The 22,432-nt window shown below is 45.3% G+C and overlaps 1 protein-coding gene across 5 annotated transcripts in view; it reads right to left on the reverse strand.

Moving 5' to 3' along the window:
• Positions 1 to 11,062: 11,062 nt before the first annotated feature.
• The window catches only part of GCC2 (GRIP and coiled-coil domain containing 2), a 38,076-nt gene continuing 26,706 nt past the window's right edge, over positions 11,063 to 22,432 (reverse strand). Inside the window, exons 19-24 of one of the 5 annotated variants that reach the window (XR_009544007.1) lie at positions 21,581 to 21,798; positions 19,924 to 20,118; positions 18,792 to 18,931; positions 17,076 to 17,277; positions 15,848 to 16,018; positions 11,063 to 12,932 (exon numbers count right to left, since the gene is read on the reverse strand). Coding sequence is in view for 1 of the 5 variants with exons in the window: in XM_060168632.1 (XP_060024615.1) it covers positions 15,948 to 16,018; positions 17,076 to 17,277; positions 18,792 to 18,931; positions 19,924 to 20,118; positions 21,581 to 21,798 (826 nt within the window). In the remaining 4 variants the exon portion in view is untranslated. Of the gene's footprint in view, positions 12,933 to 13,512; positions 16,019 to 17,075; positions 17,278 to 18,791; positions 18,932 to 19,923; positions 20,119 to 21,580; positions 21,799 to 22,432 lie in introns of those variants that run through there. The other 4 variants (XR_009544004.1, XR_009544006.1, XR_009544005.1 and 1 more) reach the window with 4 other exon arrangements.

A 22,432-nucleotide genomic window follows, 5' to 3' on the forward strand; every position in this document is an offset into this window, starting at 1 on the left:
TCGGCCCCGCCCCGCCTTGGCTCTGCCCTCGCCTTCAGGCCGCCCCTCCCCGCGCGCCGAGGCCCCGCCCTAGCGGAGGCGGACTCTGTCCCGGGGCGTGAGGGCACGGCGCGGTCGGGGTGAGGGGCTGCGTCGCCCTCCGTCCTGCTCCGCTGTCCCGGCACCAGAATCCCGCGGGCGGGGAAGGTGGGCGGTGTAGGTGCTGATGTGAAGTCAGCTCCGCTCTGACCCGGTGCGCGCTGTGGGGCCGCTCCTGGAGCTGCAGCAGCGCTGAAGACCCCGTTTACGGACAGTTCTCGCGGAGCGTTCCGGGGAACCCGGTGAGCCCCGAGGGGTGGCGGCTGCCCCTTACGGAGGACTGCAGTGGCCGGGGGCGGCGTGCGGCAGCGGAACACAACTGGCCACACGCTTGTACAGGCAGGGCCAATGCAGTTTGTTTTTAAGAGTAACTGAGGAGGTTTGTTTAACCAGGACATTAATTAAATAAATCACGGTTTATACACATAGTACTACACAGATGTAAAAAAAATAATAGCCAACAAGCACATGAAAAAATGCTCAACATCACTAGTCATCAGGGAAATGCAAATGGAACCGACCTCACACGCAGGGTGTTGTGTTGGTTGAGAAACTGGGGCCCTGGTGCACTGCGGGTGGGAATGTACACTGGTGCAGCCAGTGTGGAGAACAGTACGAAGGGTCCTCAGAAAACTAAAAAGAGAGTTGCCGTATGATCCAGCAATCCCACTCCTGGGTATTCATCCAAAAGAGTTGAAAGCAGGGGCTAGAGGAGATATTTGTACACCCAAGTTCATTACCAGCATTATTCACAAATGCCAAAGGATGGAGAAATGGATAAACAAAATGTGGTCCATCCATACAATGTAATATTATTCAGCCTTAAAAAGGAAGGAAATTCTGACGTATGCTACAACACTGATGAAACTTGAGGACATTGTGCTGAGTGAAATAAGTCAGACAAAAAAGGACAAATACTGTCTGATTCCACTTATATGAGGTCCCCAGAGGAGTCACAGTCATAGAGACAGAAAGTAGATGGTGGTGGCCAGAGGCTGGGGGAGGTGGAAGTAAGGAGTTTTGATTAACAGGTACACTTTCAGTTTTGCAAGATGAAAAAGCTCTGGGACTTCCCTGGTGGCGCAGTGGTTAAGGATCCACCTGCCAATGCAGGGGACACGGGTTAGAGCCCTGGTCCTGGAAGATCCCGCCTGCCGTGCAGCAACTAAGCCCGTGCGCCACAACTACTGAGCCCACACGCTGCAACTACTGAAGCCTGCGCCCCTAGAGCCCATGCTCCACAACGAAGAGAAGCCACCGCAATGAGAAGCCCGCGCACCGCAATCAAGAGTAGCCCTTGCTCACCACAACTAGAGAAAGCCAGCGCGTAGCAACAAAGACCCAACGCAGCCAAAAACAAATTAATTAATTAAAAAAATAAAAGATGAAAAAGCTCTGGAGGTTGGTTGTACAACAATGTGAATATACTTGACGTTACTGAACTGCACACTTAAAAACGTTTAAGGTCAATTTTATGTTATGTATATTTTACAACAGTTTAAAAAAATAAGGCAGATGATTTGTAGTAATAAAGAATGACCTCTGCAATATATTTCAAGTAAGGAAATAATGAAAGGGAGAAAAGTTTGTTTAGTATGCTGCCGTTTGAGGGAAGAGAAAAGGGAGACACCACCCACAGGCACGCGCGCACGCGCGCACACACACACACACACACACACACACACACCACTTGTATATTAAGAAATATCTGGAAATATAAGATATGCAAGAAACTAGTAACAGAAGTTGGATCTGTAGAGGGTCTAGGGATTAGAAAGAGGGGAGAACATGCACACAAAATATATTTCCTTAATGGAGTATTATAAATTCATTAAAAATTCAAGTTATAAGACAGTAGTAATTTGAGAAAATATGCAGTGTGGTTAATTGTATGGGATAAGTTAAAAATTTTATATACAGTGTGTGAATTACAACTGGTTAAAAATGCTTAAATATCAACAGTAGTTCTGATTTGTTTGGAGAACAATCTATGTGATGTTTTCCTATATTTCTTTGTTTTCTAGAAAAGAATATGTATTAATTTTTAAAGAAAAAATCAAAATATTTAGAGACTTGTCTTGATATCTAATCTCCCAACAAATTTCATCTCCCACTTCTTTTCGAATAAAGAGTTGGGGTTGTTTTGCATATATATTCCAAATGTTCCCAAAAGTAAGAGATTAATTTCATATCAATTGCTTTGCTTAATTGTTGTTGTGGTTATATTTTATAAAGCAGGTTTCTTTTCATGGTAGCTTGCTTCCAACATACTGTAGTTTGTGATCTATTAATCTTGCTGTCACTTCAGGACACTTGGCTAAAAACTGGCTACCTCTGGGTCTCTAATTGGTGGTTTTAAAGCAGTAGTGCATTTCATCATAGTTATCCTGTCTGTGGACGGTTATCTGGGTGAGCTGCTTCCGTGGTTGACCAATGTCTGTCACAAAGACGGAAAAAAATATTGTCTCTTGGTCTTAAATGTTAAAGTGTGTTTCTTATTGTTCATATTTCCCTGGAGTCTCTCAGGATGAAACCACAATGTCTGCAAGACTGCTTCATTCATTTCTGTTTTGCCTCTCATTACTCGGCTTTTGAAAATGAAATTTGGTATTTGTAAGTTTATGTGTTATACGTATGTGGATACACATTTACACACAAAAGGCATATGATTGGAAATAGTTTAGAGGTTGTATTCACAATAAACACTTATTTAATGTGGTTTTTCTTCTTTTCATCCTCCATGGATCTCCAATAGACAAGTACGTAATAGGAGGACAGGGAAAACAGCGTTTATCTGTCCAGAAATGGTGGGTTAGTTGGACAGCTTTTTCCTGCATCCTCAGGTGATATATACTCATCTCGTTTCTGGCTCCATAGCAGAAGAGCTCTGCTCATACGTGATGTGTCCTGGTTGAGAGAGAAGGGTGTGGGCTCAGGCACATTTGCGTTCAAATCCTCCCAGCCACCTGCTGAGTGGTTTACCTTCTCCCTGCTTCAGACTCCTCCTCAAAAAGGAAATAATAACAGGGCCTACTTCAAAAGTTTGTTAGAGGATTAAACAAGATTCACCTTTCAACAAATATTGGTGCCAGGCACTGTTCTAGGCACTGGGGAATCAGTAGGGGAAAAAAAGACAATAGAAGCACTGAGGACAATGCCAGTTACATAGAAGCATAACAATTGCCAATACTGTTTACTATTCAGGAATTCAAACATTACATAAACATGTAACTTATCAAGAGACAGCATATTGGAATACCTGTGATCTCATGTTGCAGAGATAGTAATTGAAAACAGTCTGGTGTCTGTTTTCCCAGATGTTTTCTATACGTTTAGCAACTGTGTGTGTTTTCTTAAATGGCACTATATATACTATTTTGCATCTTAATATTTAAAAAACATATATCCTGGACAGTCTTCCACTTCAATACGGATATCTCTAGTTCATTATTTTTAACAGCTGCCCTGTATATTCCATTTATTTATAGATCAATGGATCTCGACCCTGGCTGTTAGAATTACCTGAGAAGTTTTTAAAAACTGCCAATGCCACTGGGACTAACAGATACATGCTACCGTATATAAAGTAGATAAACAGCAAGGATTTACCGTATAGCACAGGGAACTATATTCAATATCTTGTAATAATCTATAATAGAAAAGAATCGAAAAAAAATATAAAACTTGTTTCCTCTCACTGTCCTCACACCAGTTTCTTCTCTAATCTGACCTCAGCTCTCTGCAGGCTCCAGTGTTTCCTTGTTGCTAAGTCCCATGGACTGGTGGTTCCCAAACTTGAGTGTGGACCAGAAACACACAGCGTGCATGTTAGACCCTGCCTGCTGGGCCTCTGGCCTGTGGTTCTGATGCAGGGCGTCTGGGTGGGGCTGAGACTTGCATTTCTAACCAGCTCCCTGTAGGTGCTGTGGCTGCCGTCTGGGGAGCACACCCTGAGAACCACTGAGTAAAGGGAATGAAACTATCAGATTTGCAAGCAAGAACAGGCACATGAAAAAATAGAGTCCTAATTGGTTTTAACCCTAGGGGGAAAACTTGTTAATCATTCCACTATTGTTAGTAATTAATGCAAGGCCCTTCTCACATCCTTTCCATTCTCTTGTTTTTCAATTTAACTTAAATTTTCTTTCATAATTTCTTTCTCATATTTTTCCCCTTCACACTCATGCCCTCCCTCCCCACTGCTCCCAACTGTAAGGAAGCATTCTCACAGTTTTGGTATACGTCCTTTCTTTTGCTTATGTTGTTGGAGAATATGTATGGTGGTTTGTAAATGTCCACACGTTACATTATGTGAGGGGTGTTTGGCTGTAGGTCTCCCTGTCTCTTGCTCTGCCCTGTGCTGAAGCACCACCTGCACACGAGCCTCTATTTCAGGCACTACTGTAGCTCTGCAGACCCACCTCCACGCAGCCTACAGGTGGACACCAGCTTGCCTCCCCCCTCCCTGCGACCAGGGTGGACGCTTAGACGAAGACTCCAAGGCTCGAGCCTACGGCCTCCTGAAAACGCCCCACTTCACATGGATAAGGAAGAGCCCGGGGCCAGGGGACATTGCACAGGATGCTGAAAGGTGAAGGAGGCTCGGCTTTTATACAGGTTCCTAAAACTGCTCCTTTGAGCTACACAGGGACCAGCTCCTTACCTTCCCCTCGGGGCTATCTGCCACCACGAGGTCGGTGCAGTCACAGCAGAAGCCAGTCTGGCTTCGTGTGTCACCTGGTGACGTACGTCCCACAGTGTCACGGCCGGGGAGGGGCTGGTCAGGAGGGCGATGGGGGTGTGTGTGTGTGATCACTCATGGAGGAAAACACGGCAAAGAATGAACCACAATGTTAATAACAGCTTCCTCGGGTTACCTTTACACTGCTTGTATTTTTCAAGTTTTAAACTCTAGGGACATGGAACTGGTTGATCATAACACTTAGCTCCTGACACACTTTCATCCTTGGTTCATTAATGGCTCACTTTCAGTTCATCGTTTTGTTACACAGTTGATTATTTTTAATCATGTAGTAAGAACCCATGAAAACACCACTTAAAGAAAGGCTAGGTCCTTCATAATAATTTACACAAATACATGGTTACCCACTGGGACCATCCTCTTCCCTCGCTCCATCCAAGGCAGCTCTCATCCTGAATTTCTTGTTTACCGTCTCCTTGCTTTTCTTTTTATATAGTTTTATTGAATCTATATGAATTCTTGAACATACACTCACATATCTGCAAACAAGCAACTAAAATTTTAGTTTGGTTTAACTTTATACAGAAAATACACTATGTAAAATCTATTAGAAATTTTTATTTAACAATTTGCATTTTTTTTAAGAAGCAGATATTCATTTTTAATTATTATTTATTTATTTTTGGCTGTGTTGGGTCTTCATTTCTGTGCGAGGGCTTTCTCCAGTTGCGGCAAGCACGGGCCACTCTTCATCGCGGTGCGCGGGCCTCTCACTATCGTGGCCTCTCTTGTTGCAGAGCACAGGCTCCAGACGCACAGGCTCAGTAGTTGGGGCTCACGGGCCCAGCCGCTCCGCGGCATGTGGGATCTTCCCAGACCAGGGCTCGAACCCGTGTCCCCTGCATCGGCAGGCAGATTCTCAACCACTGTGCCACCAGGGAAGCCCCTAGAACTTATTTTTTATCAGTTAACATTATGTTGCTAAGATTCATTGATATTGTTCCATGTTGCTGTAGTTAATTTGTTTGACCACTGTGTGAATATATCACAATTAATTAATTCCACTGTTGCTGGGCTCTGGGGTTATTCTAGGTGCTTACGATTGTGAAGTGTTCTCCTATGAACATTCTGAATGTTTACTGTTGTATATATGCTGCAATCTCTCTTAAATATTTATCTTGGAGTGAGTAGAAGATAAGGCCAAGCCACTTTTTAAAGTGTTTGTTCCAAACTACTGAGATCTCGAAGGCAAACATCCTCCCCGACACTTGGTGTCACTTTTTCCTTTTGCCAATGAAATGGGGATAAAATGATATTTCAGTTCCGCAATCAGGCACTTCCCTGGTGGCGCAGTGGTTAAGAATCGCTTGCCAATGCAGGGGACAAGGGTCCAAGCCCTGATCCGGGAAGATCCCACATGCCGCGGAGCAGCTAAGCCCGTGCGCCACAACTACTGAGCCTGCGCTCTAGAGCCCGCGAGCCACAACTACTGAGCCCACATGCCACAACTCCTGAGCCTGCATGCCACAACTACCGAAGCCCACACACCTAGAGCCTGCGCTCTGCAACAAGAGAAGCCACCGCAGTGAGAAGCCTGCACACTGCAACAAAGAGTAGCCCCTGCTCGCCGCAACTAGAGAAAGCCCGCGCGCAGCAATGAAGACCCAACGCAGCCAAAAATAAATAAATTTAAAAAAAATCCTTTATAAAAAAAAAATTCTCCAGTCAATAATGAGATTGTCTATTTCCTCATGTACTTGTGGGCAGTATGGGACTCATCTCTTATGACTCTGCTCATCTTTTGCCTAAGTTTTTGTTGTGTGTGTGTGTGTGTGTGTGCGTGTGTGTGCTTTTCTCATTGATTTGAAAGAGATCTTTTTGTTCATGATATTGTGCTTTTATCAGTTACGTTTATGGTGAATATCTTCTCCCAGTTTATAATTGTCTTTTCACTTTCTTTAAAGTGTCTCTAACAAACAAAAAAACCCAACCTTACTACAATCCAATTTATCAGTTTTTTCTTTAATAGTTAATGTCTCAGGCATCTTTTTCAAGAAATCTTCTCCACCCTAAGTTTTAAATGGTATCCCTCTCTATATTCTAAGAGTTGTAAAGTTCTGTTGTTGACATTTAATCCTTAATCAATCTAGGGTTGTTTTTAAATTTTAGTTGTGATAAAATACACTTAACAGAAGGTTTACCATCTCAGCCATTTTCAAATGTACAGTTCACTCGTGTCAAGTACATTCTCACTGTTGCACAGCATCTGCAGCGTCCGTCTCCTGATTCTTTTCATCTTCCCCCATGGAAACTCTGTCTCCATCCAACAACGACTCCCGCCCTGCAGCCCCTGGCCCCCACCACCCCACTCTGTCTCTGACAACCCTAGGGAGCTCAAATGAGTGGGATCATACAGGATTTGTCCTTGTGTGTCTGGCTTATTGCACTCACCACAAGGTCCTCAAGGTTCACCCATATTGTAGGCTGTGTCAAAATTGCATTCCTTCTTTTTTCAATTTTTAAAAGTAAAAAAAAATTTTTGGCTGTGCTGCATGGATGTAGGATCTTAGCTCCCTGACCGGGGATCAAACCCATGCCCCCTGCATTGGAAGCATGGAGTCTTAACCACTGGACCACCAGGGCAGTCCCCGGAATTTCCTGCCTTTTTAAGGCTGAATAATATTCTATTGTGTATATGGACCACATTCTGAGTTGATTTTATGTGTTGTGTGAAATAGCAGAGTTGCACGTACATGTGGGTCTGGCCTGGCTCACTATTCTAGTCCATTGGTCAGTTTGTCTTGTACCCACACTGTATCCATGTACTGCCTTAGTTACTGTGGTTTTGTATAATTGCAATATTTGATGGGGCAAGTCCCATGTCCTTGGTTTTGCTTTTCAGAAGTGCCCTGGCTGTTGCCTGTTCCTCTTAATACATACAGTTTACAATCATTTTATCAAGTCCCATAAAAAATCCTATTGCAGGAAATTCCCTGGCGGTCCAGTCTAACTAATTCCTGGTTAAGACTCTGAGCTCCCACTGCAGGGGGCATGGGTTCAATCCCTGGTTGGGGAACTAAGATCCTGTGTGCCACGCAGCCGAAATAAAAAAAAAAAAAATCCTATTACATCTTGGTTGAAATTGCTCTGAATTTATAGATTAATTAGGGAAGAACTGACATCTTTATGATTTGAGTCTTTCTACTCATGAATATGATGCATCTCTCCATTTATTTAACTGTTTAAAAATATATTCTAATAAGTTTTGTGACTTTCTGTCTCGGGGTGTTCCATATCTTTTGTTGTATTTATTCCTAGGTATTTGGTATTCTCTGATTTACAATGGTGTCTTCTCTTTAAGTATTTCAGTTGTTTGCTAATAGCATAATAAAAACAAAACTGACCTTTTAAATATATTAATCTTATAGCCAGCCAACTTGCCAAACCCTCCTAAGTTTTCTAATACTTTATCTGCAGGGTTTTTTTTGTTTTTAATGTAAGCCCTCTTATCAGCTAAAAATAATGTTTTACTTCTTTTCCACTGTATGTCTGGAATTTCTCTTATTTTACTTCACTATCCAGCGATGTCAGTGCCACGTTAAGTAAAGGTAATCCTAGTGAGTGCCACGTTATTTTTCCTTATTTTATTTTTTGTGGTACGCGGGCCTCTCACTGTTGTGGCCTCTCCCGTTGCGGAGCACACGTTCCGGACGCGCAGGCTCAGCGGCCATGGCTCACGGGTGCAGCCGCTCCGTCGCATGTGGGATCCTCCCGGACAGGGGCACGAACCCGTGTCCCCTGCATCGGCAGGCGGACCCTCAACCACTGCGCCACCAGGGAAGCCCTATTTTTCCTTATTTTAAAATGAATGATTCTAAGTGTCCGGTTAGGATGACGTTTGCTCTTCATTTTTCATGGATACTCTTTCCTATTTTTAACTAAGAATTTATATCAGTGTGTGTCGAATTGGATCAAATGCCTTTTCTCTTTTCGTCTGTAAATGTAATAAGATATATTAATGTATTTTCTAATATGAAAACACCCTTGCATAAGGAGGATCCACCCCACTTAGTCATGAGGTATTATCTTCTTCTATACACAGTTGGATTCGATTTGTTCATCAAATTTTGTTTAGAATTTTTGTAGCTATATTCACTATGAAATGGCTTGCAATGTTCCAATTATATCTTATCTGTGGTATCAGGGTTTATGCTGGCCTTATAGAGTAAGTTGGAGAATATTTCCTTTTTATTGTCTGAATAAATCTGTATGAAATTGGGTCAATCGTTACTTGAAAATTTGGTGGGACGTGACCGCAAATGCCCTTGGACTTCGTGTTTTCTTCTTGAGAAGGTTTTAAACACCGTTTCAATTTCTATTGTAGTTACAGGGTTAGTCAAGCTTTTAAATTCTACACGATCATCGTACACAGTAATACAGAGTAAATTTAAATTTTAAAGAAATTGTTTTTTTTCATTTCTAAAGTTTCACAATTGTTAACATAGTTATTTATATTATTCTCATATCTGTTAAAATTCTACTTTATCTATTATGTGTCCCCTGTTTATTAATAAAGTTATTTGTGTCATCTCTCTGCTTCTCTTGGTCAATCCTGCCAGAGTTGTGTCCATTTTACTACTTTTCTCAAAGAAACAAGTTATTTTTCGTATGCCTTTAAAATCTCACGTGGGGCTTCCCTGGTGGCGCAGTGGTTGAGAGTCCGCCTGCCGATGCAGGGGACACGGGTTCATGCCCTGGTCCGGGAAGATCCCACATGCCGCGGAGCGGCTGGGCCCGTGAGCCATGGCCGCCGAGCCTGTGCGTCCGGAGCCTGTGCTCCACAACAGGAGAGGCCACAGCAGTGAGAGGCCCGCGTACCGCAAAAAAAAAAAAAAAAAAAAAATCTCATGTGTATTTTATACTTACAGTATATCTCAGTCTGGAATAACTACATTTCAGTCTTTCAATATCCACATGTGAACAGTGGCTACTGTATTAGACACAGAAGTTCTAGAACAAAGGAGTTCATTCTAAAGTATTTCAAAGTCGTCATATATAAGGCAGTTTGAAAGCTGATCTGAATGATTCCTCCTTTTCCAGGAAAGGAAGCAGAAACAGTGCAGTCATGAAATTAAGTTAGCTGCGTATTTTATGGGTCCCAGGAGAAACACAGAAGGCCAGAGAAAGTGATCTCAGTCAGAAACTCAGAATGAATCATAAGAATTAGACATTGCACAACGTCTGGTGGTTAACATGAGTTTTCAGCTTACAATGAGATCACTCTATACCATAAAATGTAGAGAGTTCCTAATTATGCTTAGTGTAACAGGTATACTGATACATTGTTCTAGACACTACAGATCCATACTTTGTGAAAAATGGTATTTCACTCTTTGGGAACTGTATCCTATAATCTTAAACTGTGCTAAAATAAATAATATAAACTATCTGTTACATTGCTCAGAACAGGTCTGAATTCTAGCCTCTACTTTGGTTATAAGTAATAAAAATCATGCTTTTGTGTACAAACAAGATATCGAAAGAAATCAGTTGTGAATACCAAGCAGTGCTCTTAGCAAAGGGTGACTCTTTCTGGAACCCGGTACAGTATGGGCACAAGGTCTGTTTACTGACTGTTTTTCATGTTCATAAATTTTCTTAATTTTAAAAAGAATCCCTTTCACTGAAAGTCTGTGGTGTCTTTGGTTTTCTTCCATCTTTGCGCCACTAGACTTAATGCACCACTACCCCTCCCACCCTGTGCAGTGAGTCACATTTATACCTATGCTCAGACAAAGCAACTGGAAAATACATCACGGGATAATGTAGGTACTCTGAAGCCAGGCAGACCAGGCTTCACGCACAGATCCATTTCCTCGGGGAAGTTACTAAGAGTAAAGACTGAAGTTAAAACAGAAGTGTTCTCCAGGGAGTGTGGCCTTCTGGTAATCTACTGGGGTAAGAAAAGGAGCGAGAAGGCATGGCCAATCCTCAAGGGCCCCCCAGGAAAGCGTACCCTGTATCTAGCCAGCAACAAGTTAAGAAACAGCATAACATTTAAAGTTGACCAAAAGCCAAACAAAACCCAAACACTTGCTTTCTTCTAAGTTACCAAAAAAGATACAAGAAACACAGCTAGCAGAAATCGCAATATCTTGGATAAACTACATTTTAAACTGCTTTTGCTAATTAAGAAAGCAGTAACAGAAATGACCTAAATGTCACTGATATTAATTTTAAAAATATTTAATTTTTGCATTTAGAATTTAGTACATCCCTCAGAAAAGATTTATAGCCACAAACAATGGTTTCACTGGATAACATTAATGTTAATCTTCTTGGTAATGACAGTGACAAGAGTGTGCTGAAACTAGTTTGTAATTATACATTGCAAGTGGAAAATAAAAACATCTAACATTTATTGTATGTGTCCTATGTCCCAGACACTGCTGAGTCAGCCTCTGACTGCATCATTTCATTTAATCTCATGAGGTTATTACTTTTATTGGGAAATTAGGAATGAGTTAGTTGCAATGTAACAGGAATTATACAAATAGGCAAATCTACAGACAGAAGGCAGATTAGTGGTTGCCAAGGGTGGGATGGGTTAGTGGGGGAGAGGCTAACAACGGGTAGGGAGTTTCTTTCTGGAATGATGAAAATTGGGGATGGTTTCACAATCCTGTGACTACACTGAAGCCATTCAGCTGTATACTCTACACAGTGAGTTTTATGGTGGGTAAATTATATCTCAGTATTTTTAAAAAACACAATGTACAAATTATGTAAAAAAGAGAAAACTGTGTGCTTCAGGTGTGTGGGAAAAGAATGCATAAAATGAACATGTTTGTCATGGAAAACCATGAATTTATTGTTGATCCTCTTTCATTTACACTCTCACCCACTTTTCCCTCCTCCCATATTAATTTAGATCAAATGTGACTTCAATAAATATTTCAGCATGTTTTTAAAAGAATTCTTTTTAAACATAAACATTATCAAAACTAAAAAAGCTAAAAATATTTCCTTAATATCAAATATGTTGTCAGTGTTCATGTTTCCATTTCCAACATCTTTTTTTTCAGTAAAATTGTTTTTTTTTAATTGGAGTATAGATGATTTACAATGTTGCACTAGTTTCTGCTGTACAGCAAAGTGACTCAGTTATACATACACATATATCTACTCTTTTTTAGATTCTTTTCCCATACAGGCCATTACAGAGTATTGAGTAAGAGTTCCCTACGCTATACGATAGATCCTTATTAGTTCCAACATCTTTCAATAAAATTTTACACATTAGCTATATCAAATAATCTATTAGTTCCACTTCTTTTTTCCTAGGAGAACCCGCGTTTGGAGCCTTGTTTATCCGTCCTCAGCCTCTTGGCCACTGCCCAGCCACCCCCCGGGGACCCGGCTCAGTGCTCTCCCGCGTCGAGTCTCTGCTCGGCGGCTGCGGTTTTACGTGTTCTTCTCCCTCTGGAGCAGGTTCTCTCAAAGGTTCCTTAGAAAGGACATGGGAAGTAATTTTTTTCTCAGTTCCTAAGGATCTGAAAATGTCTTTCTCTTTCCATTTAACTGAGAGCTTGTGTTTACAGAATTCCAGGCTGGAGATCATGTTTCCTCAGAATTTTGAAGGCACTTCTCCGGTGCCTTGAGGTGTACAGTGCTGCTGTCGAGAGGTCTGATGCAGCTCCCCTTTCCCTCCTGTGTCCTGCGTATGTGACTTGTTTTTTTTCTCTCTGGAAACCTTCTAGGAGCCTCTTTTTTTCCTAAAAATTTACATCGATATTCCTGTTTCAGTCATGTACAGATCTTCCTCCACTTACCATGGGGCTATGTCCCACTAAACCCACTGAAAGTGGAAAATGCGTTTAGTACACCTGACCCCACAAGCGTTGTAGCCCAGCCCGCCTTAAACGTGCTCAGAACACTTACGATAGCCTGCAGTTGGGCAAAATCATCTAACACGAAGCCTGTTTTATAACAGAGTGTTTACTATCTCATGTAACTTGTTGAATTCTCTACTGAAAGTGAAAGCAGAATGGTTGTCAGTGTACCGACTGTTCACCCTCTGGTCGCGAGGTGACTTGGAGCCACGGCCCCACTGCCCAGCAGCACGGCAGAGGCCGGACCACGTATCGCCAGCCTGGGGGAAAAGAGCCAAATTCAAAATTCCAAGTACGGTTTCTACTGAATAGGTATTGCCTTCGCACCATCAACAAGTCAAAAACCCTGAAGCCGACACGTCGGAAGTCCGGACGGTCTCTACCGGATCTCTGATCAGCCCTTTACTGTGAACTTCTCTTTTAGTTGTGCAAAGCTTTCTTGCAATATTTCTTTAAAAATTTCTACTTCTTTTATTTTCAGAGACCATTAAATCCTGAGCTTCCTAGATTAGAGTGTCTGCTTCTTTCTGCTCAAGCTTCCTTTCTGTTTGAACTTTAACAGCACGAGCTCTCTCCATGCTGTCAATCGAAGGCCCTGAACCCTCGCCCCGGGTCTCTGTGACCCTGCATGCCAGCTTGCTGGCCTCTTTGCGTGGGGCTTTCCCCGCTCCTTCTGGGCACCCGGAGCCCTGCGTTTACACGTCCCGATTCCGGGCGCACAGACATGCTGACTTGACTCTTGGTCCCAAGTCCTCACCCTGAGAGAATCTAGGTGGTCTGGCTCGGGTAGGGCCCTGCACCTGGTCCAGGTGACTAAGGCTGGGCCTCCCTGCATCTGTATGGGGTGTGTGGGGAAGGGGCGGTGACCGTCCTCAGAGAGGAGGGGCGAGGGCAGACTCTGGAGAGGTGGGTGGGGGTGGGCCCATCCTCCAAGGAAACCAGGTGGTCACCTGCATTCCTGAACCTGAAATCCCGTTTCCTCACCATATTCAGCGTTCGACTCACAGGAGCCTTTCTATTTTTTTAAACGGTAACAACTTGAATGTCAGAACTTGATTCTTTTCCCGTGTAATCACATTTTGAATGCAGGTGAAAAACATTCCCTTCTCTATATAACCAAATACATAAACAACCAAATGCTTTTTAACACTCATGGGTGAAAATCAGCCCAAAGACACCGCAAAGCTGTAACAGGTTGTCCCCCTGGCTTATGCCGAAGCCACAGTTGATTTTCAGACACCAAATCAAAACACAACAGTCTTGCACCGAGTGCCACCACCACGTTCCTATTTAACCACACGTGAGCATCTTTGTGTGCTCTGCTTACCAAACAGCAACGTTGTTGTACCTTCATGGGAACTCTTAGACTCACCATTGGCTAATGGGTAAAGGACACGGCACTGCTAGTGAGTAGTCCACTTCGGCCTAAAGGAATGTAATTCTCCACTTACGCTGACTGGAGCACAAGCAGAGTTCGCTGTACAAGAAAGCCTCACACCACAGAGGCCGGAACTTGAGAGGTGCCCACGGAAAGGCCGAGGCGGCCTGAATTTCAGCTGGAAGGTGGGTGTCAGATCCGGCAGGCACCACGGACCCGAAGGGCGACCTGCGTTCCTCCAAGCACCCAGGGTCCGAGGTCCCAACTGGTAAAGACAGCAGAGAAGGAACCCAAGATTCATTTCATAAAGCAACTCAAAATGCCCAGGAGACCTCGGCTAATAAAAGATGAGCAGGCCTAACAGTGCAACACGTTTAATAGAAATATTACAATAATCAGTACATTTCCTCTCATTGCTGAAACCAGGGAAGGATACCCCTTTTGTAATCAAAGTAATACATTTTTTATCTTGCAAAATGGCATTTTGTTATTATGTCCATAGGTAGAGACTATATTTCAAAACAAATTTTTACAGACTTCAAAGAGGCCTGGACTTGCAGAGACAGTGAAATCTATTTAAATACTGTGACAGTTATAGCGCACACTGCTGGCATACTCATATTCACAGCTCATAAAGGAAAAAACTAAACTCAAACTTTTAAAGTCAGCTCTGCAATAGATGCATTTCATTAATACATTCACTAGTAGGTCTGTTCTTCTAAAACAGGAGGAAAGACAGACATTGAGATTTTTGTTTAAAGAACAAACTCAACATGTCAGCAGCAAATTTCAGTTAAATTAAATTGGAAACCAAAGTTCCCAGTCACCAAAGTACAAAGTCAGTTCACCAGCTGAGACTGAAGACCGGGGTATGAACTGGAAGCTGAGAGAGCTTCCCAGAGCACGCTGTGAGGCGATTTTTCCACAAAGAAATACTGCAACTAGCATTCCCACGTTTATGAGTTAAGGACACGTGTTTGATGGGCTCCATGGAATATTCAGAGGCGCCCAGGCAGGTGACCCGCACCTAGAGCTGCTCTCGGGGCTGTGCGATCTCCCAGGGCCCCATGCAGCACGCAGCAACCTGTCCGCTGGGGCCGGGAGCACGCGGAGCTGCAAGCCGGCGCCCTGGTGAATGGTCACCTGGGGAGGCGGCCCCGGTCCGCCAGACTCCTGGCGCGGAAGCAGCTGATGCACAGCAGGAGCCTGGGCAGGGCCCCGGGCACCCCCCCCCCCACCGCGGGAACGTGGCGACCAGGGCTTCTGATCCGATCCCAGAACAGGTTTTGAGGTAATACACTTCAGAGAAAAAAGAACAGCTCATTTGAAAGGAAATAACGAAATGTATCACATTTTAACTTAGTCTCGTAACGAACGGCAGCACATTCACTTTACGTTCCCGTCATAAGACGTCAGCGTTACTGATAAAGCATTTTCCTTCACACTCCAACTCACAAATTTTCTCTCATGATTTGTCACTAATAACAATCTACCTGCAAGTCTGACCTTGCGATAAATGGTCTTCAAACATTATTTTAAAAGCCTAAATCCCAGCTGGTACAGGACCGAAATCTAATTTAACTTCAGAATTCACAGTGCGGCCCCGACACACGTGGCCTGAGGGTCCAGAGGAGGGAGTGGGGTGGCCTCGTGGCCCCTGGGTCTGGCGGCAGCGGGAGGGCCAGGGTCCCTGGGCCGCGGCCCCTCCCACACTCCACCTGCTGCACTTCACCGCGGGCCGAGCCTTTTAAACCCACCAGACACACGTATGGACACACACATGGAGATGTGACTTACGTACACATGCTTCTGGACAAAAGAACGACAGCCATATACATGAACCTTTTTTTGCCGAATGGATTCTATTTGGTTAATAAATAATGCTTTTCCCATCAGTCTATCGAAGTCCAGACCAGCTGTGCAGATAGGACGCCCAGCCGGAGGAACGGGAAGCATTTTCCTCCTCACCTGTGGGGAGCAAAACAAGTGTTAATCTTCTCACACCGCATTTTCATGCTACAAACCTGTCTGTCCTTACACTTGTAGCATTTCCTGTCTGTCTCAGACAATCCGCGAAGGCATACTAAGCAACAACACACAGCCCTGTGAGCTGTGGCCAGCTGGGAGCACACATGCACAGAAGCAAGGCCCAGTCTTGTCAGGCAGGGGGCTGAGGTCCTGATTCTGCACAGAAAAATGCTGTGTGACTCACCTCCTTGGGGAGCAAAGCTGCCTTATCACAAGTCATACGTCAAGTAGGAAAGACACACGCAGTCTGTGAACCTGCTGGGACCTGACGCGCAGGGAGCAGGCGCGTTAACGCATGCACGGCTGGCAGAGCGCCAGCCTTCCCCGCCCAGCAGTGCCCCCTGCGCGCTGCTCGTGTAGGGGCCAGGGTGGCGCTTCCTGTTGCCTTTCATCACACAGAGGTTGGACGTTTTCCCCTGTTCACATAAAAGTGAAACTGCCCCAGAGAAGAAGAGAGAAGACTCTTAAGAGCAACCAGAGAAAGGAGACACGTTGCCTCACTGTCTTCGAAGGAGTAAACAGGCCCACAACGGCCTTCTCAGCAACAAGTTCGCCCCGCTGGAAATTCTCCACAATGCACTTCGTGTGTAAGGAGAGCTTTCTAGCGGAAGGTCTGAGATGCAGGTAGGAATGTACGCTCCACGCACGGTCCTGGGCCTCGGCAGCCCCACTGGGGACACTTCTCTCCCACGACCCTGTGGCGAACGACTCCCGGGGGGTGAGGACGTCTACCACATGATAAAAAGTACGACACAAAAGGGAACTGTGTTCGTGGGCAGAATTCAACGCTAGGATCACAAATCCAATTTCAAAGAACTGGAAGATCAAACTGGACACTGCACTGTCGCCTACTGTGTGAAAATGACGCAAACACACCACAGCTGCCCTCAAATGTTAAAGAGCCAGCTTTTCAACCCTACTCACGGGGACACACACGGCAGAGCGCGTCCAATGGACAAAGTTTCAAAGCTCTGGTCTGCGTCCCAGGCACGCGCACCTTGGGCGGCGGCGGCCAGCCTGGCCTTCTCCTCGGGGCTGAGCTGCAGCATTGTGTCCACGACGGGCAGCAGCCGCGCCCGCTCGCTTCCTGGCTTCAGGAGGATGAACTGCAGCAGCACGTTCTTCAGGTATTCCAGGTTGGCGACCGACTGCTCTCGCGCCTGGTTCCTCTCCAGCCGCCTTATTTCACTCTTCAGAAGCTGGTGTCAGAGAAAGGAGTGCAGACGGGTTAACATGGCAGACTGGAAGAACGCGGTCTTCTTTCTCTTCCCCGAAATGCCCCCAAAATGGCAACAAAGGAGCGACCAGGCCGGGAGAAAAGAGTAGATGAGAAACACCAAGAGGCTCCTAGAAGTCGGGAAGCAGGCGCCGTGGGAGACGGGGCCCAGGGGCCCGGCCGCAGAGGCAGCACCGCGCACGGTGGGAAGCGGGGCTGAGACCAGGGACTGGGGTGGGGGGATAACGCGGGTCGGCGCCCCCTCCGCGCTCGGCAGAAGGGGGCCAGGGCTCAGGGCTCCGGGCTCCGGGATGACAGACTGTGGGCCACACCCACCGCCATCCCCACTCCCGCCCCCTCCCGGCAGGCAGGCAGGGTGTCCACAGCCAGAGCCGCTACAAGACGAAGAGCACTTGACCAAAGCAAAGTTGAGTCCAGGAGAGACAGACAATTCACAATGAATATCAATCAGAAACTAACAGAAAAGAGGGCACAGGACGATGTGAAAAAGATGCAGGATGGTGAATATTTGAGGAAGATTTCTGGGTTGAAACAAATAAAAATACATGGTTACAACTTATCATTTCAGGTTAGTCTATGAAAGTTGGCCAACTCTGTCCTCAAACATAGGGTCATTTAAAAAAGTGACACTAAGGTCTAAGAAATCATGGGACAATGTCAGTCTATGGAAGCATAACATCTGAATAGTCACTCAGGTTCTGGGCTACTTAGTGATTTTTTTAGCTGTGATAAAGCTTTGACAATGTGGGAAAATGTTATTTTATATATTTTATAGAGATGCATACTAAAATAGTTAGAGGTGGGATGTCATGATATATACAATTTACTGCAAATAACTGAATTAACTCAGCATTTAAAACACAATTTGACAAGGACAGCCTCTGGCCCTACACTGAGGAAGGACCATCTATTTGGAGAAGCAGGTCCAGGGCAGAAGCAGGTGCTTTTCAGACAGACACAAGTTTGAACTTTCTCCACCCTGATCAACTTGTTCTCACCCAGAGATGATGAGAATTAAATACGGTAACATAACGTAAAGTACAGGGTCTGGCTTGTGAGAAGAGGTCAACAACCAACATGGCTGTATCACAGAGAATTCGGGTGCAGATAGCTGCGTAATCCTCAACTGCCTGGTTCCTACATGCTTACAGAGTCAACTTTAAACAGGAAAACATCCCATGCCACTTTGCCACTAATTGGAAGTGCTCTATGGTCCATGTCTGGAATTTAGGGACTCACATCCTTTCAAGTTTTACTCAAGCAAACGTGGAACAAGGACTTGTGAACAGCTGTCTAATCTCTAAATCTATTCTGGCTTCTTAGAAAAAATAGGAATTAAAATAGTCTTTATATAAAAGATATAAAAGCCAAGAATATTTCTCCATTTCAGAAATGTAACATTGTAAGGGATCAAGGTGTGATGGACGCATGAGTCTATGTGTGGAGGGCTTCCTGGAGGTGGCGTCCTGCCCTCACCTTAATCTGCTCCATGAGGATGGCGTTGGTGGCTTCTGTTTCCCGAAGCAGCCCGTTTAAGTGGTCGGCACTTTTTGTGGTGGAATTGAGCTTTTGAACCAATTCTTCTTTGGTGAATTCAGCGTGCCAGGAAGGAGGCTCTGCAAGGAATTGCCCCAACAGTTAATTTCCAAAATGAGGGGTCACAGGCGAAGATTCTAAATGAGAAAATACCCAAGTATTGACACTTCGCTCTGCTCTCCATCCCCCATGGCCCAGTTAAAAGGCTGCATGTGACACAGGTAAAATGGACTCTGCTGTGGAGCGGGCCGCCTGCCTGGACACAGGCTCGACGAGCTCGTTCTGGAAGCTGTTAGGCCAGCGTGTAGGCACCAACTTACTGATTTTATCCTCCTACATCTGTTAATGTCCCGAGAGCTGGTGTCACTTTACTTATAAAGGAGGAAGTACCAGCAGTTACTGATCACTTAAATCATGGTCTCTCACAAGGATTTTCTACCAGGGAAGGAGCGGTATTATTACTCAAATCTAATACATGAGGGAAGAGGCTCCAAGTCAACAGGTTGATTTTGGCAAAGATGGCAAAGCCAAGTCCGACTGTGGAGCTGTGGTCACAGCGTATCAGGACTAACTCTTCCTGGGGGACAAGGACCAATCACAGTCCAGGGCTGAGGACACAACGGGTCCTCGCTCCAGACCCTGGAGACTCCGAGATGACGAACAGAGTCATCTGAACTTGGAACATTAACGTGCATTATAGGTAAGAAGAAAATAGTCCAAAACTTTACTACAGTTAATAAGGCAAGTTCAGCATGACCACTTCATCAAGAGGAACAAGCGGGAACTGTCAGTTTCTTAGACGGGTGAGAGAAATTTATCCTATTTCTAACACCACTACAGAACTTCCAACCCCCTATTTCTGGCTCAAGCTTTGGGCGGAACTTTTTATTTTGTTTAAAAAAAAATTTTTTTTTTTTTGTTTCATTCTGCAGGAAAGTTTTCCATTTGAAAAAGGGTGGAATACTGAAAAAAATTTTATTAGAGTAGCTCAAAAAAACATTTATAAATCAGAGTAATATTAGCTGGATAGGACAGCAGAATTCACTAAAGGCACAATAAGCAGGAAGCGTACCGAGTCTGGCTTCGGGAGAACGGAGCAGCTGCTCTAAGGACTGCGCGTGGATGCCGGCGGAAGATACGGACTCAGTGTCCGTGGTCTCCATCCCCTCCCCCTCCTCCCGGGTCGTGGCCAGCACATCCAGAAGCGGGAGGTCTGCGCTTCTCCTTTCTCGAAGGCTCCTCAAAGGTTGCTGGGAAGAAGCTGGGCCTGTTACATGTTTTTTTTTTAAAGAGTAAGAGTTTGTCCAAAATTATGGATTCAGCATCAACAGAGATACACAGTAAAGTTAAAATGATTCTAGGGATGACAAATGATATGGTAGGGAATCTGAAAAACCAGAAGACAAGCAAATGGTGTAGAAAGAAAGAACTTCTGAAACAGCCCTAACAATTTAGTTATTGAACTTTTAACCACTTAAGTCAATCCAGCAAAAGTGGTACTTGCTACCAGAGTTAAGATAAACCATTAGATGACACAATGCAGAGGCCTGGCCAGCTGCTAAACGAGGGCAAAACCCCTTCAACCAGATCCTGAGGATTGGGTGTTTATGGCACTGCAAACTCTGGGACACCACACTGCTGTTGAGATCAGCTCCGAGGATGCTCCTGCTGGCCACTGGCCTCACACTCCACCCTGCTGGCTCCTGCCATTGCCCGCTCCTTCTGTGGCGTCCAGCAAAGAAGAGCCCCAAATCCAGGGCAGGCTGACTCATCACAGAGTCCGGGCCGGGCTCCCCTGCTTGCTGACAAGCAGCACTGACTAGAACTGGGAGATTTATAAGATATTTCCGAGCACGTTACTTTATTAATCCCAAGAAACTGCACGGTCAGAGAAATTAAATGTCTTGGTCCAAGATCTCCGAGGTGCATTAGGGACCAGAATTCTGACCAGATCTTTTCACTTCAAGTTTCCTTTATTCTCCTTTCCATGACGTTCCCTCTCCCGCCCCACTTTTCAAACATTAGCCCTTCGGCTGCCTTTGCTGAAGCACCTTCCTGAAAGTTTGCTAACTGCTTATGCTACTGCTAATTCCTGATTCCAGTGCCTCCCTGGCTGGTTACTTTCCTTTGATGACTCCTGGCACAGGTTTCGATCCTGAGGAGTGACCACAGCTGCCAATGCCCTGGTGACAAGGAATCAGTATCAAGTTGATAGTTAATACTGAAGTGTGGCCTCAACTTGGCTGACGGGTTCCCATCTCTTCCAGGAAGCAGAACGGAAGTCGTGTGTGTGGTTAAACTCAAACTCCACTAATTAGAAACTTGAAAGGGAAGAAGCTATGTTTGGTCAAATGATCCTACAAGTTCAGCTCTTTCTAGAATTTCTGATTAAAGGACAGACATATTTGAAGACTAGCAGTGAAGAACACTAAACATATGCAGTGGACACTGGAATTTGGACACGGGTCTTGAGACCGACAGAGCGTCCGTGAGTCGGAGGAAAACCCAATTACGTGAAGGTCGGTATCCTGAGGGGTGCAGAGGCTGCTGTAAGCACTACAGGAGGGTTCAATGTCCAACTCTCCTCTCAGTAAGTGGATCCAATATTCACTGACCACAGCACTGACGCTGGTGGTCACCCCGTAAGTCACCTACTTCCTCAGGACGGTGGGAAGCGCAGACACACAGGGCGGGACAGGGACGGCAGTGTCCCGAGCACACATACATACTTCTTGTGGACGGCTCGCTCCGGAGCTGGAAGAGCTGGGCCTGCAGCCTGCTCAGCTGCTGCTGCAGCGTCTCCACTGTCCGCCGGTGCTCCTCCTGCAGCTGCAGCACCTGGTCTCGGAAGCTGCCACGCAGGGCCTCGTGCTGGGCCGAGAGCTGACTCACGGTCTGTGCGTGCTCAGACTTCATCGCGGAGTTCTCCGACTGCACGGCGCACAGCCTGGGGAGAGGGCCGTGCCGTGTGAGAGCTTCCACCCCAGACATCGCCTTGCCCTGAGACGTGGACCGCACGTGCACCTGGGGAACTGAGGCAGGACACAGACGGGCCCCTGGTCCAAGCAAACTGGAGCTTGTGTCCCCCTGACACTTCAACAAAAAGGTTAATGGCAGAGCAGGGAGAAACTAAGCTGCTGTGGTAAAAAGATATGATGACCGCATCTACCATTCTGGAGGTGAAGGAGACCTCCCCGACTGCACGTGCAGAAACGTTTCTCGGGAGGGTCAAAAAGGGAGGGGGTGCTATCCCATAATACGTGCTGTCCATCTCCCAGAGACCCTCCCACTGAAATCCATCTTGGCTAAAGGATGCACACGCATATTGGGCAGGGCCCGGGGTCAGAGCAGGTGTGGGAAATGAAGCAGGATGCTTGGCCAGAGGACAGGACAGACCTGGGAGATGGCCCCTGTGTGAGCAATTTAAATCGCCCCTTTGGCGCACTCCTTGTCAGCAAGGACGCCCACACGCTTCTTGGGGTGTGTAGCTCTGCTTTGCTTCTGTCGTAAATAAACTGCTTCTCCGTGTGCTCCCCCCACATGTGCTGTGCTTCTAATAGACTCTGTGCCTGTATTACAGC

Source organism: Lagenorhynchus albirostris, chromosome 13 (assembly GCF_949774975.1).
Source record: "Lagenorhynchus albirostris chromosome 13, mLagAlb1.1, whole genome shotgun sequence".
Classification (NCBI taxonomy): domain Eukaryota; kingdom Metazoa; phylum Chordata; class Mammalia; order Artiodactyla; family Delphinidae; genus Lagenorhynchus; species Lagenorhynchus albirostris.